This window comes from Nelumbo nucifera, chromosome 3, assembly GCF_055504915.1.
Source record: "Nelumbo nucifera cultivar China Antique chromosome 3, China Antique-T2T, whole genome shotgun sequence".
Taxonomy (NCBI): Eukaryota; Viridiplantae; Streptophyta; class Magnoliopsida; order Proteales; family Nelumbonaceae; genus Nelumbo; species Nelumbo nucifera.
Window position 1 is genome coordinate 103,190,446 of NC_142651.1, and position 21,985 is coordinate 103,212,430.

Below are 21,985 nucleotides of genomic sequence, written 5' to 3' on the forward strand. Positions count from 1 at the left end.
GAGCATCGCCTACCCCTATGGTTAATTTTAACTCCCCATGGTTTTTTTTTTTTTACTTAAACAAAAAAAAAAAAAAATAGAGCTGGGAAGCCAATCAAGGCGTCAATATTATCCCCAATTCCCTCAACCCACCATTAGTCATTAGTCATTCATTAGTCGTCATCATCATCATCTAATTATGGATTCAGGCATTCAGCTAGAGATGATGAATCCTGGTCTGCGACTCCAATCCGTCGGAGGTGGCAGAGCACTTCACAACCTATCGTTGTTTGATGAATTGCCAAGAAAGCACAAATACTAGTAGCGGAGAGTGGACATACTACATTTACCAACCCTACGGAACACGAGGGCCTCGAGCGTTAATTGTTTGAACTTTTTGAACCGAATTTACACATGGCAAACAATCCGTACGGTAATAATACTGGTAAGGACGCACGCAACCGCAACCGGTACATTACCGATAAAAAGTTCGGTATCCACCACCCCACCACAATCCAGTGCTACTTCTACTCTCTCCCAAAACAAGAGTTAAAACTTAAATTTCTGAAACAGATACAGCAAGCACTAAAATTTCTGAAACGAACCTGACAAGAGAGAGCCGAAAAAGGTTGTACAACTAAAATTTCCGACCATTACGCGTACTCCTGTCAGATATATTGGAGTTTTTTCAGGAAATAAAAAAAAAAAAAAAGATTCACTCTGGATTAAGTAAACTACACACAAAGGGAATAAAGCCTCTCGGTCTTGCACATGAGAATGAAGTTTAAATTCCCTGGCTCTCTATGCTTTTCTCTCCGCAAAATAGGTTGGAAATATCAGCTTCTACCCATCTATCCACCTGTAATTGGTAATTTCTAAGCTCACCAGAATAACAATACAAGTTCGCATTCTCATGTTTTTCCCTACAAACTACATAACTCATGGTTTTTGAACCGCCACTGACTCGGACGGTTGGACCATTTGGCCCAGGAACTGTCTGGGCAACCGGTTCCATTTTACCCCAAACCCAGTCCCTGACCAAAATCCGTTGAATTGGTCAACGGCCCATTAATCCGGACAGTCGAACTGTCGACTCATTCAACAGTTTTTGGCTATTTTTATTTTTAATTATTTTTTAATTTTATTGTCAGAATGAGCCATCCATTCAAACCAGATGGTCAAACCGTCGACCCAGAAACTAGTGGCCAGAATGATTCCATTTCTGAGTTGTTTTTTTAAACCATGACATAACTAGTGGTACTGTATGTATGTTCAGTCACTGTTGACATGACACAATCACATAACAACAAATCCAAGTTCCCCACTGGCAAATGAAAAGGAATATTATTTTCTGTCATATTTCATATGTGAACAAAAAAATACCTTAAATTGGTTTAAACATCTGAGTATGAGGCTCTATAAGCAACAGAAGTTCATTTTATAAAATCAAAGATCTGTCAGGCTACTTTTGTCGTACTGATGGGGCAAGAACTGCCACCAAAATAATATGGAGGAAAAAAATTTGAACAGCATTGAGATCCTTATCTAGCATTGGTAAAAAAATGTGCACCATCTCTGAGAACAACATAGCATTCCATCAACCTTTTAGTGGACAACTTCCAACAGGGCATTTCATGGAAGCACATTGGGGATCTCACTGGGTCTTAGCAAGTGCTGCTTTACCATGGTAAAACAAGGATCTCAGAAAAAAAAAAAAAAGGAAAATTCCCGATTCCCGATTAGTACCCTGTACTTTGGGCTTAGTGTCACTTTGGTCCCCAAACTTTAAAATGTGACAATTCAGTACCCAAACTTTTAAAACGTAACAATCCAATACCTGCTATTAACTAGCTGACCAGCCGTTAAGTGGGGCATTTGAAAGACACAGATACCCTTCAAGTGTTATTTAATTTTCTTTATCAACAATCTAAACGTTGACAAAAGAAACTAACAGTCTCAAATCCTTGCCTTCTCCATTCAAAAAGGTTGTGATCACGTTTGAGTGGGCATTCTGGTGACCCCAACTTTCTTGAATAGAAGAGGCAAGGATCTGGAACTGTTAATTTTGTCATGTTTGGATGGTTGATAAGGAAAATTAGATGACACTCGAAGGGCATTTTTTGTCTTTTTCAAATGCCACTTAACGGCTGGTTAACAGCTAATTAACAGCAGGTACTGGATTGTCATGTTTTGAAAGTTTGGGTACTGAACTGTCGCATTTTAAAGTTCAGGGACCAAAGTGGCACTAGGCCCAAAGTACAGGATACTAATCAGGAATTTTCACAAAAAAATGAAGAGGAAGGGCAATACCGATAATAGGTAACAACTTTTAGGTTTCAGTGAAGTTAATACAAGAAAACTATTGGATGGCAAACGAAAGAAATAAAGAAAAGATTGTATTTAGGGGGGCTGTTAAATGTACATCTACAGCTACTACCATGCTAGCTGGAGCATATGACAATCTAGATTCACTTGACTATCTAGAAAACTAGTAATGATCTGGAAATGCCTCAGAGCATAGTTACCTCACTTGGGATTCCTCAGAACAATGATAACAGAGTCCCCACGAAGAAACATCTTGCTGATAAATCTGTCCTTGTTGACTGGTTGGGCTTTTTTCTTCCCCTTTCCTGTCTTTGGTACCTGCACCAAAAATTCAGAATGTTTATATTCAGAGAGAGAGAGAGAGAGAGAGGGAGGGAGAGAGAGAGATTTCATAAACAAACCTCAGTCCACATCTCCCTAACATTTTCAAGAACCATGTTGCAGTGCCGATCAAAGGCTCTTACACGGCCAAGAAGTTTCCTATTGTTCCGGCAGTTGATAAGCACCTAAACAGAAAGAACTTAGTATACCATTGGTGCATTCTAAAACTAGCTACCAAGATCACACTAAATCTTACAAATATAAAAATGAACTTCATTCACCTAAGAACCATCAAGGTATATACATGACAGAACAGGAGATTTGAGAATTCCAAGATGAACCAAAGAAGGAAAGAAAATGCCTGACGATGATGGTTAACAAAATATTCGACAAAATAATCAGAGCAACTTTCTTTTCCTTTTGGAGACCAGCAGATACAGCAATATGTAAAGTTACACTAGCTGTAATATCAGACTTATGAGTAGGGGTGGCAAATGGGTGGGTTGGGTTGGATGGTGTGGGTTGAGTACCAACCCACCCATATTGACCCACTAATCCGTTTGGCATCCACGTTTGAGGGTCAGAGTGGGTCACAACCCAGTTTGGCCCTGACCCACCCAATTGACCCTCTACTTCAAATTAAGCCTCTTTTATTATTTTTTTCTCTTCTAATTGCATAAAAACAGAGAACTATAAAAATGCATAAAAACACAAAAAATGGTAAAAAAATATATTTCGTATAAAACCATCAGAAGTTGTAGAAAAAAAAGGAAATAATAAAAATTTTAAATAAAACTATAAAAGAGAAATTGTAAAAAAAACATAGAATATTGCAGAAAAATGCAATAAATTGCAGAAAAAACATATGAAACAAAAAATAAATAACATGTAAAATATAAATGGTACAAAAATAAAGAGAATTGTAGTAGAATACAAAAAATGCAAGAAATTACAGGAAATTTCAGAAAATGCAAAAACATTGTAGAAAAATACAAATTTTGCAAAAATAGAAATTTCATAAAAACAAGAAAAATATGAAAAAAGAAAAAATGCAAATAAATAACCAAAAAAATACAAGAAAGTGTAAAAATTGTAGAGAAAAGAACAAAAGGTATAAAAATGTAGGAAAGTTAAAGAAGCTAATAGAAAGTTTCAAATATATATATAACAAAAGAAAGCATAGAGACAAGGAAAGTCGTAAAAAACATATATTTTATATATTAGCAGAAATTGTAGAAAGATATAGAAAATTATTCAAAAGTTAAATAAAATTATATTTAGAAATCATAAAAAAACATAGAAAATGATAAATTTTCAAAAGAAATTACAGCTAACTAAATAACAGAAATTGCAAACAACAGAGAAAATATTCAAACAAAACATATATTTTAGCCAAAAACTAGAAATTACATAAAATATAAAGATTATTAATAATAAAAAATAAAAAATATAAATTTCAACAAAACAGCAGAACACAGAAAATGTTAGTAAGTATATATTTCTTCTAAAACGGAAATTGAGAAAGGAAAATGCTTGCTGTAAAGCCGCAGGCTTCAATGGCTGTATTGGGCATTCGTCAAAATTTCTTTGCGGGAGGGAGAGATCTTCATCAACAAATGCCATTCGCTGAAAGTTGAAACTAGAACTCAGGGATTTCGGGGCAGCCAAGTCAACAGTTTGGGGTTTTGCTTCAGATCGAAAGGGAAAAGTCTAGAATATTGATTATCATTGTGATTTATCTCCAAAAAGCAGATGTTCCACTCATCTTCAGGTAAAATCGCTCAAGAAACTTTTGAAGGAGGTGCTGTTGTATGAGATTCAGAGCTGAAGCTTCGTCCAACGTTGCCACCATGAGAGAGCTCGCGTTGAAGGTTGAAGAAGCTTTCGAACAAGGCAAAATCGTCAAGGAGCAGAAGCTATTTCATCATCTTTGGAGGTTTGAAGAATAGAAGACCAGAGGTTGAGAGTGAGAGATTCCGCTTTCTCTTTCAGCGGAGGTGGAGAGAGAGAGAGAGAGAGAGAGAGTAAAACTTTAATAAACCCTAGCTAAATCTAATAGATGTCGACCCATGGGTATCCTTGACCCAACCCCACCCTGACCCTAATGGGTCACTTGACCCATATTGACCCACTGCAGGGATGGGTGGGTTATCAAGCAGGTGGGTTGGGTGGGTCAGATGGGTTTGGGTCAAAATTGCCAGCCCTACTTATGAGACACTGGTATTTTAGAAGAGAATAATCAAGCAAATACTACTATACAACAAGCATATCAGAAAACCAACTTGGTAATCAACCATTGAAACTATATTTCTAATTCACATGGTTGTCAAGGCAACGCCTACACGACAAGGTGCCCTTGGAGGCTTGCCTCGCATAATCACCAAGCAGTTTTGTATATTGTGATATAAAATACTTTTATGGTTTTAATTTTCTAAGATTATTTTGAGTGTTTATATACTAATTTCTTTTTATTATTTTCTTATTTGTTAGGGTTTAATCAAAATAGACATTGATGACTGCTGTATTGAACCCTCACAGACAGCTAATTTCTTCTTCTTCTTCCATAACAAAAACACAGGTTCAGCCCCTATATTTTTTTAATTTTCTTTTCTTTCTTCTTTTTCTTCTCGTGAATATGTTGATTTTCCCTACTTTGACATGAAGTTTATACTTTTCTTATGAAAATTATGGACAATTATTAAGGTAGTATGGTTATGGAACCTAGGGAACTACCATAGGATATATGTTTTTTGTTTAAAAAAAATCCATCACCTAGGTGACTAGGCGACAAGGGGCCCCCCTGTCACCTAGCCTCACCTTGGTGCCTTGAAAACTATGCTAATTGATACTTGATAGAGAAGATAGCAACGAATTACCGAGGAGGATGTCATCCATAAAATTATAATGAAGTAGATCAAGTGGAGAGGAGCATCAAGACAATTGTGCAAGGAAAGAATATATTCAGATTGAAAGATAAATTTTGTAGGAAGGCAACAAGACTAGCAATGCTGAGTGCAGCTTAATTTCAGGCAATCAAGAGGCAACATGTCCATAAATGAGTAACACAAAGATAAAGACATGAGATAGAAGGGCAGAAAGCTCATAAAGGAACATCAATTGGTAATAAAATGAGAAGAAATAGGCTAAGATGGTTATGGCATTTGCATATACCATCTATTGCATCTGTAAGAATTGAGTAATTCCATTACCCCCCAAAAAAAGAAAAGAAACAGGATTAAGTAATCCAATATAAGTTGATGGTCATGGTTCTAGGAGAGCTACAGAATGACTGAAAAGTGCATGAATTGAAAGTGGTGAAAACAATCTAAGTATTCACAATTTATCAACAGAGATGCCCCTACATGTTTTGGCTAACTTGTAATTTCTTTTTGGATTCTCCGGGGGAAAGTTAAGTCATTTTATCTCTCCCTGGAGTGTTGTATGTAATCTTGTTTTATTATTAATAATATAAGTTTCTGTTATTGATCCAAAAAAGAGAAGAAGACAAATGTGGCCAACCCCATATAGTTGGGATAAACTTTTAGTGACTTAAATTGAGAATGTGTTATATGAGAACCAATCAACCTGTGTCAGTGCTTCCTGATCTTGTAAATATGATGAAAATAATTGTTGTGGACAGTGTGTCATATCAACCCTGTTTTTACCTGGGTATTGTTCTTAACACTCATCATGAGCACAGAAAGTGGTCCTGTGTTAAATTCCTCTTCCTCATTCTTTACCTGCAAACAAGAAAATTGAATGAAGTATTTGCAAATGTGAATAAGTGATTTAACCTAGTTAACCATTTTCAGGGTGGGTACAATGTACAAGGCAACCCTATTTTGATGGGAAGTGGATGAGATAAATCAAGTTCAAATATAAAGACTAAGACATCTAGGAAATACTTTTTTCTAATATACAATATATATAGTAGTTCTGTACTTGTTATTTATGGTAAATACTTCATTTTCCTACTAAATCACAGCTTGGTACTTTTTAGTAAGTTCTGCATGTGAATAATGAATACTTATTTGAAGTTTTGTTATTGAAATTAGTCCTGTTGAATAAATTTAAAAAAAAAAAAAGGTGAATGTGTTAGGTAACTTTAGATTGCTTCCTTTTTTATGAATTAACTTATTTCCCTTGTTGGTATAGCAAGTAGAAAACAGTAAAAGTGGTCAACCATGAAAAAAAATCAGACATAAAAAGGAGAATTAAAAAATATATATTTAGACTATAAAAAAAATGTTGGGGCGAAACTCTATTATGCTCATGCAAGAGGGAAATACAAATCAGACTATTTAACTTAACATCCAATGAAGCAAGATGGCCAAGTCATAAGAGTAGGATGCCCTGATGGGATTTTAGGGAAAAATCCTTCAGACTCCTCTCGGTTTTATCCTAATCTTTAAACATCCCCTTCAAAGGATTCCACTGTTAACCTTGACGGAACAGGAAACATATCAAGAATACCCTTATAGGGTTTTAGATGTTTGAATCTAAATACCAAAACTGCCCTAGTCATAGGTGAGTCACCTGGTTTTTAACATGGCCAAATTAATGGACTTCACAGTAGATCTAAACCACTCGTGCTGAAGCCAGTCTTGTCCTCTAAATATGTCACCTCTAAAATTTGGGTTCCATGGTAGGCATTTAATCCAAAATTTGATTACTTTTATAAAATTTCAATGGATAGAAATTGTTCGGTGATGTGGTTAAAATGAGTGATATATTAAAGGTAAGTTACAGTAGGCTTCTTGGTCCATTTGATTTAAAGTCAAGTTGAATAGAATCACTATTTGGATTTTATCAAACTTTAATGTCATGTCTGATCATAGTTGTCAAGGCAATACCTAGGCGACAAGGTGCTCATGAAGGGTCGCCTCACTTAATTGCCAAGCTAATTTGTACGAGACACAATGAAATACTTTTATATTCTTAATTTATTTTTAAAAATATAGAAATAAAATATTAAACTAAATTGTTCATTTTGTGGGCTTATATACTAATTTCTTTTCATCATGTTCTTATTTGTTAGGGTTTAATCAACACATATGTTGGTGTATGGTGTCCTGAACCCTCAAAGACTTAAAAAATTCCAGCTTTTCTTTTCTTCTTTTCCTATGAGAAAAACAGGGCTCAGCCCCTATATGTTTTGAATTTTCTTTTCTTTCTTCCTTTTCTTCTTATGAATATGTGGATTTTCTATATTTGAATATAAACTATAAAGTTTATACTTTTTTATGAAAAATATAGATAATTATTAATGAATAATGATTGCTAGTTACTGTGGAACCTAGGGGAACTACCCCAGGTTTCATGTCTTTTATTTAAAAAAGAAAAAACCATTGCCTAGGTGACTAGGCGACAAGGCACCCCCCTGTCGCCTAGCCTTGCCTTGGCGCCTTCAAAACTATGTGTCTGATCATATACTGAAAGCAACTAATGGAAGAATGAGTTGTCCTGCCATGTCAGTCAACAGGGGATGTTAGTGTCCTTTTAGAAAGGTGAGGGGAAGTTTTAATATTTGTTAGAAACTTCAGGGTAGGTTTAAGGATTTTCTCCAATATTTTATTAATCAAAATTAAAATTCATACAAGTATAGTCCATGTACAGTTAGAGGCTACATAATGAAAAATAATGGGATAAGACTTCATTTTGAAGCACAAAATGCAAAAATATAAGTATTTTAGATATTAAGTAACTTGCACCAAAAAACTATTAAAAAACACAAATATCTAAAGACCCACAACTATACCAAAATACAGATTTTATATCAGAAAGTTATTAAAAGTCATTTCTAAGCAACTTACATTGGCATCCTCCTCCATTGGCCGACTGCAAAAAGAGAAGGCATTGTTAATAAGCTTACCCAAATAGCTAATTTGCTATAAACATTTTGCATTTAAAAACAACTAACAAAATTGTTGAGACCTACACAATCCAAGTAGTGCAGTAGAAGATATAAAACTCAGAGAATTGAGGTAAGGGAAAAGTTTTAGTTCATATTAAGCGCACCCATCCTTTTGTTTTTAATAAAATTTTAAGGTAGCGATTCCTCAACCTGGAATACGGCTTAGAGATTAAATATAATTGTACGTATATGTATACATATGCATAAAAGAACTTAAGGAATGGAAAACTATACTAGTTTATACTAGCATAATTTGAGTGTCTTTACCCCAATTAATTTGCAAGAGAGTATTAACATGTTATTAGAGGTGATCATGGGCCGGACCGGGCCTGATTCTGGGCCTATATCTTTTATATATAAATATTACACACACACACACACACAATATTTTATTAATATTGGGATTTTTTGGATTATCCTTTGCGGAGGATGAATTCTAGTTCCAGGTGAAGGAACTCGATGAAGGTGTATGTATCTACCCCTCCTAGGATGCTGCTTAATGGTGTAGTTTGTGGTTATTTCAAGAGTTCAAAGGATCTAAGACAAGGTGACCCTTCGTCCCCCCTTTTAATTTTATAATGGAGGCTTTGGGTAAAATGGTCCTGAGAGCAGTTTTGGGAGGTTTTTTAGAATGTTTCACAGTGGGAGAGGAAAAAGTAGAAATTCTTCTTCTACAGTTTGCAGATGATTCAGTGTTCCTTTGTAATGCATCTCGTGATCAGTTAAGATTATTTGATGGCAACCCTGTGATCGTCTCAGGGTTACATCTAAATGTTCATAAAAGTGAGTTGGTGGCAGTGGGGAGATTCAGGAGCTGCAACAGTGGGCACATTATTGGGGTTTTAAGGTGGGAATATTACCAATCAAGTGTTCGGGAATGCCTTTAGGGGCCAAATGCAATGCAAAATCCATTTTGGAAATGGGAACCAATAGTAGAAAGGGTGGAGAAAAGATTAGCTGTCCGAAGACAAAATACCCTATCTAAAGGGGGCAAGCACACTTTGATTAAGAGTGTATTGTCTTCTCTTCCTGTTTACCTGATGCCCTCATACCCAATTCCAGCAGGTAATGGCATCCTTAATTGAACAAAGAATGACAGAGTTCTTATGGAAAGGTTGAAAGGACACTAAAAAGACTCATTGATAAAGTGGGGAAAGGATCGCAACTCGTAAGCTTAAGAAAAATGGAGGGTTGGGCATAAGAAAGCTAAGAGAATTGAATTTGCTCTTCTAGGCAAGTGGTTTTGGAGGTTTGGCCAACAAGGGAGTAGCCTATGGAAGAGAGTCATCCAAGCAAATGAGGGCTGGGATCCTAGAGAAGCAAATCAATCATATGGTTGCTCAATGTGGAAGGGAATTGAAAAAAGCTACAGTTTTTTAACAAAGGAGTTAAGTTTGAAGTGGGAAGGGGAACCAAAGTAGAGTTCTAGAAAGATGTGCGGTGTGGACATCATTGCCTGTGGATGATTTCCCAGAGCTTTTTGCAATTGTAGTTGATAAAGATGTGTAAGTAGCCGACTATATGCAGATCTCAAATGGTGAGTATTTATGGAATCCCCTTTTTAGAAGATCTCTACAGCTTGCAAATTGACACTACTTTAGAAGATAGAAGACTGTGGCTGGAAGAAAATCTGGGCAATTTACTGTAAAATCTCTCTACAACAAATTAACCCCAGAAGAAGAGGCAGGATTTTCCTATGGGCATAATCTGGTGCAAATATATTACCTCAAAGGTAGCTTTCTTTGTCTGGTCTGCCTACCTGAATAAGATCCTCACTAAGGACAACCTGTTAATTAGAGGAATGATGTTTGATTCAGGTGAAAGTTGTTAAGATATTTGTTCACAAGGGATGCTGCCCAGCATCTATTGAAATCTTTTTGAAAGGCTGGCAGATCAAAGGACTGAGTAAGAAAGGAAATGCAATTTGGAAAATGATTCCATAAGCAGTGTTCTGGGTTGTATGGCAGGAAAGGAATGCAAGGATTTTTCAGAACAAAGTTTGCCAAGCTGAGGCAGTGTGGCAGAAAGTAGTGGGCAAACTGTTCTCTTGGTCAGCAGCTCAGTTCCGTTTGGATAGAACAAGTTATAGCTCTTTTTATTTTGAAAATCCTTTTGTAAACTCAAAAGGGATAGTGGTCTAATTTTCTTTCTGTTTCTCTCTGTTTTTTTTTTTCTTTTGATGAATCTTTTTGTTTCTCTCTGTTGTACATCCTCTGGGTTTTTTTTGAACTGCAAGGTAAAATATTTCATTATAATCAAAAGGTCAAAATACCAATGTTCAGAGAACTAGACCAAGGATAGAACTGGAGAAGGGAGAGGTGTATGGGTCAGAGGTTCAACCAAGATCAAACTGGAGGTCAAACCATGATGATATGGCATATATGTATATATGCTACAAGTTATATAAATACTATATATAATACGTTTTGCAACTTTTAATATACTTAAATATGGTGGATGGATGGCAAATTCCTAAATTTTTAAAACAAATGACCAGGGTTCAAGTCTCATAATTTACATTTTCTTTAAAATACATGTGTAATAAAGTAATATATACAATACAGAGTCATTAAATAACACAAGTAAAGAGGTTGACAATTGGTAATTAAGTAATATATGAAAATAAGAGGTCATGGGTTCAAGTCTTCTCAAACTCATTTTAAAATTTCAAGTAATTAATGGCCCGGGCAATTTCATGAAACTGGTACCGGTTCACCAGTTTTCTGGTTAAACCAGCCAGTTTTCACTGGGTTTTTAGTAAATACAGTTATTGGGGTGTGACTGTACCGGTCAAGGCCTCAGGGTCACGGTTCAACCAGTTTGACTAGCCAATCTGGCCCAATTTTCTAAACACTGCAAAATACAACAAAGCCCTTGTACAATGAGAGACTGAACTGAGGATATACCATTCTGCCCCTTTTTTTTTGAAGAATAAAAGAAAATTTTATTGAAAAATAAAAGCAGATTACAGCACTACAGGGGTGTTAAGATAACACCCGAACCCTCTACCAACCCCAACAAAGCTTACAAAGACACAAGACTAACCAAAGAAGAACTGAGACCCCCCCCCCTCTTCATACAACAAGGCTTTCAAAGATTCAAAACTGACAAAAAGGAAAGATAAAACTGCCCTTCAGACATCGGGTAGTCTTCAGGATCGAACAACTCGTTCAACCCATCATCGTTTTCAAAAGCTTTTCTAGCAAACTCTTCGCCCCCCCCCCCCAAAGAACAGCCCTAAACTCTTGCCGATTTCAACCTCCTTGTCCACCAAAGTCTTAATCTCCACTCCCCCCCCCCTCCTTAACGACTTGTTGAGACAAAGTAGGGCCACTCGCACCAGTTTGATACTTTGATCTCCCCCTTCATTCTTTTCCCCTGACCCTGGCTTAACCTCCGGCCCTTCTTTTGTCAGGGTCGACTTCACCTCCCCTTTTATAGCTTGAATCTCCCCCCCCCCCTTCTTTCATCACCCTTCTTTTTTGCATCTAAACCTCTTAACCTCTTCCTTCCGTACACTCTCTTATATTTGTTAGAAGGACTTGCCCCAATCAAACCATCTTTTAACCTCGAGAAAACCTTAGACACATGAACAAGGCAACACTTGCTTGGCTCTCTGACTTTTTTTTCACTCCTTCTATAGGTCCTACGACACCTTTGTTCACAATTCTCCTCCGCCCTAGATGTACTCCGATCCTACCAGCTGAAATTTTGAACTTCTAAAAATCCTCGCAATCCAGAGAAGAACCAGCTTTTTCGTTCTTATCCAATGCCTCACTCGCAACCTCATTGCCAAATTCAGTAGTCGCACTCTTAGCATTATCCCCTCCACAACCAGCCCTTCCAAACAATCCTTCCTTGTCCTCCCCTTCCCACCTCACTAACTCCTTCACTACTTCCCCAAAAACCACCTCCCTTCCTTCCTTGTGACCGTCTGAGCCTTCTCAATAAACAACAACAAGAGTCCCCTCCTTCAGAGTCCATGTTTTTGTCGAAAATGAAGAGATCTTGACAACAAAGTCACCAAAAGAGATAAACTTACCTGCTTGCTAAATCGAACTTGTCTTCCCCCTCATCCTTTCATCGTTAAGAGGGGGAACACTAGAGCTTCCGCATTGAGCACTCTTCAGAAACACTTCACGACCAGTCTTTGGACTCATACTCCAAAGCCTCTTCCCAGAAAATATAAACTGAAATGTGTGCATAACTTTCGAAGTCACTTAAACTTTCTCTTGTTCAGAACCCTTAAATTGAAATGATGCTTTCGAGAGCACTCTCCAGCATTATTAATGACCTTTGTCTTCAAAGCTTGGACCACAATCAAACCTTCTCCAACTTTTCCTACCTGAGTCGTCTCTTCGTCTTCTAATAATCCAGCCTTTTCCTTTTCTTTCGTCTCCCCAAAACTCTCCTTTCTTCCTACTTCCATGTGTCCCAACCCATTCGCCCCACCAGTTAAGTTCACATGGGCCCCACAACTTTTAATTCTCTTTGGAACTCTACTTACATTGTCCATTATGTGGCCCAAGGTAAAATATATCCCTGATTGCTTTGACTAGAGGATTCCATCTCCCAATTCTGAGATCAGGTTCTCGAAACTTGTTCTGTTCACTCAACAAGATATTACTTGCCAGTTGCCTCCTCCGTGCTTTTGAAGATGAACAAGAAAAAAACCAGCTGTATGCTTCCTAACATGAAAAGGTTTCTCAGGTCGCCACTCAGCAATGACCCACTCTTCGATCTTCTCCACATCTGGGTTGGAGTTAACAAAATGACCAGCTAAACTACAATTCAGCAGCTTAAGACGATCTCTAACTTCTTCATCCGGATTCACTGTCACTTCCTTCCACATCTCTTGAAAACCGTAAGCGTATACAAAGACCCTAAAAGACCAAACATGGTTCAAAGTATCAACAATTCCCAGAACAAAACCATCTACTCCTTACAAAAAGGAAATCAAAATAAAATAAGAATGAAAATGTCCATTTCTAAATAAAGGGTGAACTGCCAACCTTGAATGAGCCATCCCCAGTATTTTGCTTAAGATTACTTCCTTTGAGGTCTAATTCCTTAAAATATTCTACTGTTTCTTTCACACCACACGGCCCAAAAAACTGTTGAGGGAAGTATGCTCCATGCTACCTTTCCAGCCCTACTTAATCCTTCTAGACACCATGTTTCATTGCCTCTATGAATCCCTTCACATCGGCCAGGAAATAGAGCTTAACACCAACCAGCCCTACTTAATTAAAGCACCATACCATCCATGTTCAAAACTTTCAAACTCAAACAAGCTTCAATAGCATAATGTCACTGGATCGCTCCTTATAGAAGCCCTAACCAATACAAACCAAAAAGAGTGAGCAAACGATTCGACTCCAGAAAGAGAAGCCTCTCCAACAACAAACCCCGTTCCTCAATGATAAGATTTTTGGAACCTCGCATGAGCACCCTGTCCATCGAACTTCTTGGGCTCACAACGCCAAGTATCAGCAACAAGTAGTGTTCCGTCGTACCTGACCAAAATATCTTTGATCTCCTTCGACTATTCGTCTACGTACTTCTGGTGGTACGCAACCAATGCTTTGGTGATGCTCTATCAAATTGCATATATCTATGAAATCTGCCCACCACCTCTCACTCAGATTTGCATATCATCACCGGAGAAATAATGCTTAACGAATAGAATAATGGGCTTGAAATCTTTACAACAAAGGATCTCCGACTCCACCAACTCGATCGGATAGCCATTAATCTTGATCAGACCCCTCCCGCGCTTGTAGTAGGTAATGGTAACAGTCGTTTTCTTTCAGCCAAAACATTGAACAAACTCTATTGGTGTGGCCATGGATGTGCTTCTTCCCTATTGCTTTTACCTCTCTCTCTTACCTATGCTCCTTCCTCTCCTCACTAAACCCTAACCCCATTCTTATTTGTAGATACTTCAAACAGATCAGGAAATATTGTCTTCAAAGGACCTTCTTCACACCAGTGGTCCTTCCATAAGAGAACCCTTCGGCCATTTCCCACTAATATATTTTTGCACCCTTCAAAAACTAAGGTTGTATTTTCTGAATTGCCTTCCAAATTGAACATCCATAGAATGATTTGACCTATTATGTTTCCCACTCCTTGCTACTAACCCATACTTGGCTACAATTAACCTTCTCCACAGGATATTTGACTGCTCATTAAATCTCCATAACCATTTTCCAAGCAATGCAGTGTTTACATCTTTCACTAATCCAATCCCTAGATCCCCCTTAGCTTTGGGGCAGCAAATTTTCTTCCAATTACCAAGTGACATTTTGATTCCTCCTTCCATCCCCTCCACAAAAAGTCCCTCATCTTTTTTCCAACACTACAGCCCACTTAGCCAAAATAGGGAATATAAATAGGCAAAACACAGGAAAGGAGGACAGCACACTTTTAATTAAAGTGACTTTGCCCCCTTTGTACAGTGTCTGGTTGTACAAAGGTTTTTTTCTTTTATAATGAAATCATACTTTTTCTCTTCTCAAAAAAAAAATATTAAATGGCATATAGTATGCATATAAATTTATTTTATACATTATATAATACAGAATTTTTTATGAATATATAATACAGAATATTATACAATTATATTGTGTCATATTATAATAGTTATATATAAAATAATAATATAACATATAATAACATATGTACATTATGCATAAAATACATATATTTAAATATATGCAAGTTAGGCATGGCACAGGTTTGAAGTATTAGACCCAGGCCTAGCCCTAAAATTTGCAGGCCCAGGTAGTGTTTTAAAAGTGCAAGGGGCCTTTTGTGCTCAAGGCATGAGGCACAGGGTGAGGTGTGAGCCTTTTTGAAACGAGGCGCAAAAATGCAAAAATAAATAAATAAAATTATTAAAATTCAAAAAAAGGCAAGAAAAATAAAAATGCAAAAAATTAAAAAACATTAAATATGATATTTATTAAAAATATAAACTAAATTTTCAAAATAAATGTTTAAAAAACTATTATCTCAAGTTAAAATTTATAAACATAACATGTAAAAAATATTTAAAGTGAAAATTTAAAAATAAAATCAAGCATAGCATATAAAACACATTCAAGCATGTAAAACTATCAATCTCTTTATTTTTCCCCTATTGCATTACTTCAAATAGCTAATGTGATGTTAAACATTATGCATTCCCGATTCTACGAGCTACCTTTGTATCTATTCCCTTGAGGCAAGCCCGAACAAGTCCATATTAGGGTCTTAAATTCTTAATCAATATAAAAAATATTTTATAATTTTAATTGTCTTGTTGGTGCTGACTCCCTGTGAGTGTTATCCTCTTTTATCTTCTTTGTACTTCATCCTTGCTGTGTTAACTTTACTTCTACTCTTATAACACTCAGCCCAGCAACCACAAATATAAGCTATAACCCATTGCTACTTCCTTTCTTCTTCATAATCCAGTCCCCTGAGTTCAACACCTATGCCTTCTCCTGTTTCCAGAATTTTTTCCCTTTAGTTTTCTCTGTTCAGATGTGAAAACAGAAAAGTCCCTTGCTGATCCGCTACGTACCTGAGAATTTCATCCAAGTCCAAACACCTAACCTGTTCCCAGCCACCTTAAATCCTTATTAATTTTATGTTCAGACCTACTGTCAACATCCAAGCTCATTCCAAGTCTGAAAAGGTAAATTTTCCTACATGTCTGGCATCATGAAGTATCCTTGTCAAATATGCATCAGATTCTGACATTCCATGAATTCTTGATTAACACTTCTATGAAATATTTCCCTTAATTATGCTTAAAAACAAATTCCCACCCAAAAGAAAACAGGAGTCCAAGTTATATCTATTAGAAGCACTTACTTAGGTTAATAGGCTAATAGGTTAATATTAAATAAAAGGCAAAATTCAATAACCAAAAACAATAGATTAAACAATAGCTTCTAAGAGGTACCTCCCCAGCATCTTCAGGGGAACCTTCCGTTCTTTCCACATGGGATTGCCACACACGCGCACATACATTATTCACTTTCCCACTTATTTCATAATAGGGATAGAGAGAGATATTAGTGCTCTATAATGCTGAACAAAAGTCGACACAATCATTTGATGAGTTCAGAAATGGTAAATAAATCTAATGGTTCTGCATGTAAACCTAAGTAAGCGAACGATGGAAACTAAGTTATTTGCTTTCCCACTTATTTCATAATATAGTTCTTGGCTTCCTGCAACTCGACTTCCACGCTTAAAACAGTAACATTGTCCTTCCTTCCAATTTTACCGCCATGCTTGTATGATTAGCGTCAACCGTCACTGAAACAACCCTACCTTGCCATTTTAATCCTTGCCTTTCTACATCCAAACGGTTTTCATTAACACTATTTTATTCTGTGAATAATTCATTTATTCGTCATAGTAGTTCCGCGCAACTGCAGCTGTAAACAAACATTTCTTTCGGCGCATAATCTGTCTTAGTGGTAAAGGTTTCCTTAGGAAAAACATTCATAAAATTAAAAAAAAAAAAAATAGTTTCTTTAGGAAAAACAATCAAACCATCAAGTGCAGCTACAAACATTCTACCCAAACATGCTAAGAAATTAAGATAATCTAGGAGATACCTCATCTTGAATCGAACTAGGAAATTGCGAGCAGCTGAGATTCTTCTAAGGATTTGTTCGAAAACTGCGAAACAACGAGTGAAATAAAACTAGTACCATACACAAATTAGGGTTTCTGGTAAGCAGAAAAGGAGAGTCTAAAGTGGAACTTGTGAAAGATCTTACCAGTGAATCAGCGATGAGTTTAGTATTCAGATCTCCTCTCGCGCTATTGCCAACAACGAAAAATGAAGGGAAAAAAAGTACGGACGGGCACAATGCAGACTTGTGAATTCTATGCAACATTCAAAATGTCAAAAACCCTCGCTCTATACACCAATTATGTAATTTATGCCTAGTGTGTAGTTACTAATCAGTCATTAGGTATCATTTGAAAAATTTATAAATACCCTTTGAGTGTCATCTAATTTTTTTTATAAATCATCTAAAATTGATAAAAAATTAATAGCCCCAAATGCCCATTGAGACATGACCCTAACGTTATAGAATAGAAAAAGTAAGTTGTGTTTGGTTGCAATGCAAATACAAATATATACATTACATATTTACCCATTTTTCGGTTCATGAATACAAACAAGTTTCATATTTTAAACCATTTTTGCATTCATCTTGTTTGTTTGAAATCGGTGCAAAAGTGTGGGCCCATCATTAAATGCTCCAACTATCTTATGCCCCAATGCATTAACTTTGGTCTAAAAAGTTATTTATCAAAAAACACAAAATTGTATCAAAAAAATAGGTATAGTATTGTTCACTTCTTAGAGTACAAAACTGTCAAAAAATACATTTTTACTTTGATAATCATTACGTTTTTATGTTTCAAACAACCGCTCGTAAATGCGAACCGGGGTACATAAATACCTCGGTTTGGCGTTTGTATCACAAATAAATGGAGCAGTAAGGATATGGGACTGTTAATTTTTTGTCAAATGCCACTTAGTAGCTGGTTAACAGATAATTAACTATATATATTGATGACCTATTTCATTTAAAAGAATTAACCATCTATTTAAATTATAAAATTGAATTAAGTATGTTAATATGAGAGATAAAATTGAATTAAATAGGTTAATATGAATCTCGCATCATTTGAAGTGGGTATTAAAAAAGTATTTTTTAAAGTGGAGTTAACTGCTCCATTGTTTCTAATAATGGAAAAGCACTACTCTTTGGATGCTATTTCTTGAGTAATAGGCTAGATAAAACTTTTTTGTTTTTTTTTTTTTTTGATTAAACATATCTAACAAGAGGAGGTCCCATGTTGCATATTGTTTGCTAATAACATTGCTTTAATTGATAAAACTGATGAAAGAATAAATGCAACTTTTTAACTTCATAAACAAATACTTTAGAGTTTAGAAACAAGAGGTTCTAAAATAAAGTAGGACTAAAATAGGACATGTGAATGATAGCACGCTTACAATTGGAAACCAAGAGATAACTCATTGTGTCGTGATATTTGGATTCAACAATACATGACATTGTAAAGGTGCAACTTGGGAGGGATTGGTTTGGGCTTTTTGTCAAAATTTGAATGGGCCCAGCCCAAGGCCCAAGCCTAAAGCAATGTAAAATGCTAACTAAGAGGATGTCACCTATAGAATTAAAGAATGATGGGCAAATTTATAAAAGAATGCATCACTTATATTGAAATACTAATTTTACAAAAAGAGTTGCGATGTCATTTGTGTTGTATGGGAGCAAAACATTGAACAATCAATAAAACAACATATTCAAAAATACACATGGCAAAAAATGCCTATACTACAATGGATGAGTGGAAAACAATAAAGGACGGGTCATAAATAAATTCATTCGAAGGGACATATAATAGCTGTGTAATAGGTGTTACGTGGTAAAATGAGAAAAAAAAAAGTTGAGTGTCGAAACAAAATCTGTGTGATAGAAAGGCAAATGAAGGTAGTTTTGGGTGAAATTTTATAGGTAGGGATTTTAGGATGTCTAGAAATTAATGGTGATGTCTCATTGGTTGGGAGTCACAACTATGGAATTTTGGGTCAATGAGGGAGTCTAAGATAAAATATTGGTTTAATGAGATGGTAAATGGATGAATATTGGATTGAAATTTCATGGGCAAATGTTTTGGTGTGTCTATAGTTCAATGGCGTATTTTGATTTGTTTAGATGTATTATGATCAAAGGAATCTGGATTGTGGATGTTTTAGGCTAATAGGAGGATTCAAAATGGAATCTTTGCTTAATGAATAGATAAATGAAGGAATCTTAGATTGAAAAATTATGGGGAAGTATTTTAAGATGTCTTGGGTCTGATGATGTTTTCTTATCTAGTGGTCGAGGTGTTAATGGGGGTTCGGGGCCATTAGATTGATATCGATCATATTTAGTGGTGAATCTAGTGCTTTTGGGGATGAAAGTTGGGTTATTTAGGTTTTTCGATGTTTCAAAAAAATCGGAAAGGTCTGATAGGGTGTTTGGGGTGAATTGGGGTTTAGGTGATCGAGAAAAATCAAGTACTGACAATCATGTACATGGAAGATCCTTGACAACACCCATAAGAAGAAACAACCAGTTGCAAATTGAAAAGGCTAGAAAGGCATGGGGGTATACCAAAAAGGACATGGATTGAAGTAGTAAGAAGCAACTCAAGTGTTCTTAATTTAATAATGTACACGCCTTTAAATAGAGTGAAATGAAAAAAAAGAAGAAAAAAAGGACTTCTTGTAGCTGGCTGAATAGAGTGGGGATAAAGCTTGGATGATGATGATTGCTAATTTTCCATGGTATAACTATCATGTATTGATGTATCCACACCCCCATCCCCAACATACCACTTGTCATATGTTTCAAGCATTTTAGTCCATTGTTAAATTGGTCCTCCCTCTTAATTTGTTCGATCAGCTTTTCATACTCATGCAATAAATAAATAATAAAAAAAACTTATAATCACCATGCTTGGGTGATGTAAAAGTGTTTTCTTAATTTGATTCCCAATTCACTAGTAAGAACAATGTTGATTTCTAGTATAAATGGGGCCCTTTCAACAATGTTCATAATTCTCAAAACTAGTACAGGTGGAAATTCATGGGCCCTCAGACCCATCCATGGGTTCTATATCCATACACAAGGGACTCTCAATTGTCCCCAAACTTTAAAAATACAACAATCCAGTATTCGAACTTTCAAAATGTGACAATCTAGTACCTACCGTTAATCAGCCATTAAGTGACATTTGAAAAATCAAAAACATCCTTCAAAAGCCATCTAATTCTCTTTATCAACCATTCAAACATTGACAACAAAATGAACAGTCCCAAATTTTATATTCTTCTAAACAGTCACCAATTTTTTTAAATAGAAGAGGCTAGGATTTGGGACTGTTCAATTTTTTTTTTTGCAGGTACTGGATTGTCATATTTTGAGAGTTTGAGTACTAGATTGTCGCATTTTAAAGTTTGAGGACCAAATTGTCACTCGAGCCAAATTATAAGGTACTTATCAAGAATTTTTCCAAAATATAAATATGTATAATACAAATACATACAAAATAATACTAAATACAAAGTTTTACACTCTACAAATATATATTTATATTTATACTCCTTCCAAACTGAGCCTAGTAGAGTTGCAACTTGGGCAGCCTGAGTGCTTGAGATCGAGCATGTGTTATGTTAAAATATGAATGGGCCTGGCTCAATTGTTCGGGCCCAATGCAGTTCAAATTCTTTTAAATCATGTTCCCACCTTGTACCTCTACTACCTAATGCTTTTGTCTCTGTTCTTCAACTACTTTGGATCAACTTTTCCTGTTCCAGCAGGTCCTGAGGGTTTAAACACAGGCTCCATGTCAACAGGGGCATGTGTCATTTCTGTGAAGAATGATTTAAGCTGCAACTTTTCCAGCACAAATAAATGACAGAAGGTTGCACTTTGCTGTCAAGTCTAGTCAAACTGAAGTCTCCTTTTATATACCAATCTCCACAATTTGACCGGATTTGATCCAATCCGATCCAGTCCAGTATGAGCTCAATATAGATGGACCAGGTCTAATTGGACCAGATTTGATCAATTCGATCTGGTTCAATATAGATGGACCAGGTTCAATTCAATCTGATAAATATTATGGACCATTTTGGACCAGTCCAATTCAATGTATGGACTGTCCAATCTGTTCAAATTGATTGCGACTTAAGCATGGTCCATTGACACCTATACTCTTATCTTTTATCAATGAACCAAATATTGATTCAATATGATCCAATCAAATATAAATTCATTACGAATGGACTATGTCTAATCCAATCTAAGGACCATTAACTATGAACTGGTTCAATTTAATATGTTTTAGTGATCCATCCAATCCGTTCAAATTGATTTTGATTTGAAATGATCCAACCCAAAACCGGCACTTGATATTTAATACCCCTAGACGCAAAAATATGGAAGGGGACTGCCGGGAACAATTTGTTAGGCACAATTGCTCACTAGGGTTTTATTCTACATTTTTTTTTTTGAAAACATATGTTTTTTATAGTGTTTAATATGCTTGGCCTGGGCTATGTGATTTTATCTAAATACCAATAAAAAATTGACAATATCAAGATGCCATCTCATTTGTTCTAGATTATGCAATGAATCCATGTTTAACAAAATTTGACAGAAATGAATTTATCCATTGCAACGCCTACAGGAGAGAAGTGGAACTCAAAGCCATAATTAAAGGACTCGAAGCTTTTTGTATATGTTAACAAATGCTGTAATGGGCTTGCACAATCCCTTGCTAAACGAGGTTTGCAGGATCAGAGCAACTTCTTGTTCAGTTGTCTTGAATGGATCCAGTCTTTGTCTT

General features: G+C 36.0%; 1 protein-coding gene and 1 pseudogene across 7 annotated transcripts; both read right to left on the reverse strand.

Annotated features, from left to right (window-relative positions):
* Positions 1 to 355: 355 nt before the first annotated feature.
* Positions 356 to 17,493, reverse strand: LOC104598941 (uncharacterized). Of its 6 annotated transcripts, none has more exons than XM_010261243.3 (7): positions 17,323 to 17,493; positions 17,158 to 17,246; positions 8,439 to 8,463; positions 6,291 to 6,365; positions 2,706 to 2,810; positions 2,505 to 2,622; positions 356 to 644 (listed from the first exon to the last, which is right to left on the reverse strand). In XM_010261243.3, the coding sequence occupies exons 1-6, from the start codon at positions 17,440 to 17,442 to the stop codon at positions 2,506 to 2,508; spliced, it is 531 nt and encodes a 176-aa protein (XP_010259545.1). In that variant the 5' UTR covers positions 17,443 to 17,493; the 3' UTR covers positions 356 to 644; position 2,505. The 6 variants fall into 6 exon arrangements, with proteins under 6 accessions (XP_010259545.1, XP_088756873.1, XP_010259546.1 ...); XM_088900747.1 differs by having other exon boundaries at positions 356 to 838; positions 17,158 to 17,221; positions 17,323 to 17,463; XM_010261244.3 differs by lacking the exon at positions 356 to 644 and adding an exon at positions 700 to 838.
* LOC109114809 (small ribosomal subunit protein uS9-like) lies at positions 12,480 to 17,151 on the reverse strand (annotated as a pseudogene). The gene has a single exon (XR_016083920.1). The product of XR_016083920.1 is annotated as a small ribosomal subunit protein uS9-like (transcript).
* Positions 17,494 to 21,985: the final 4,492 nt, after the last annotated feature.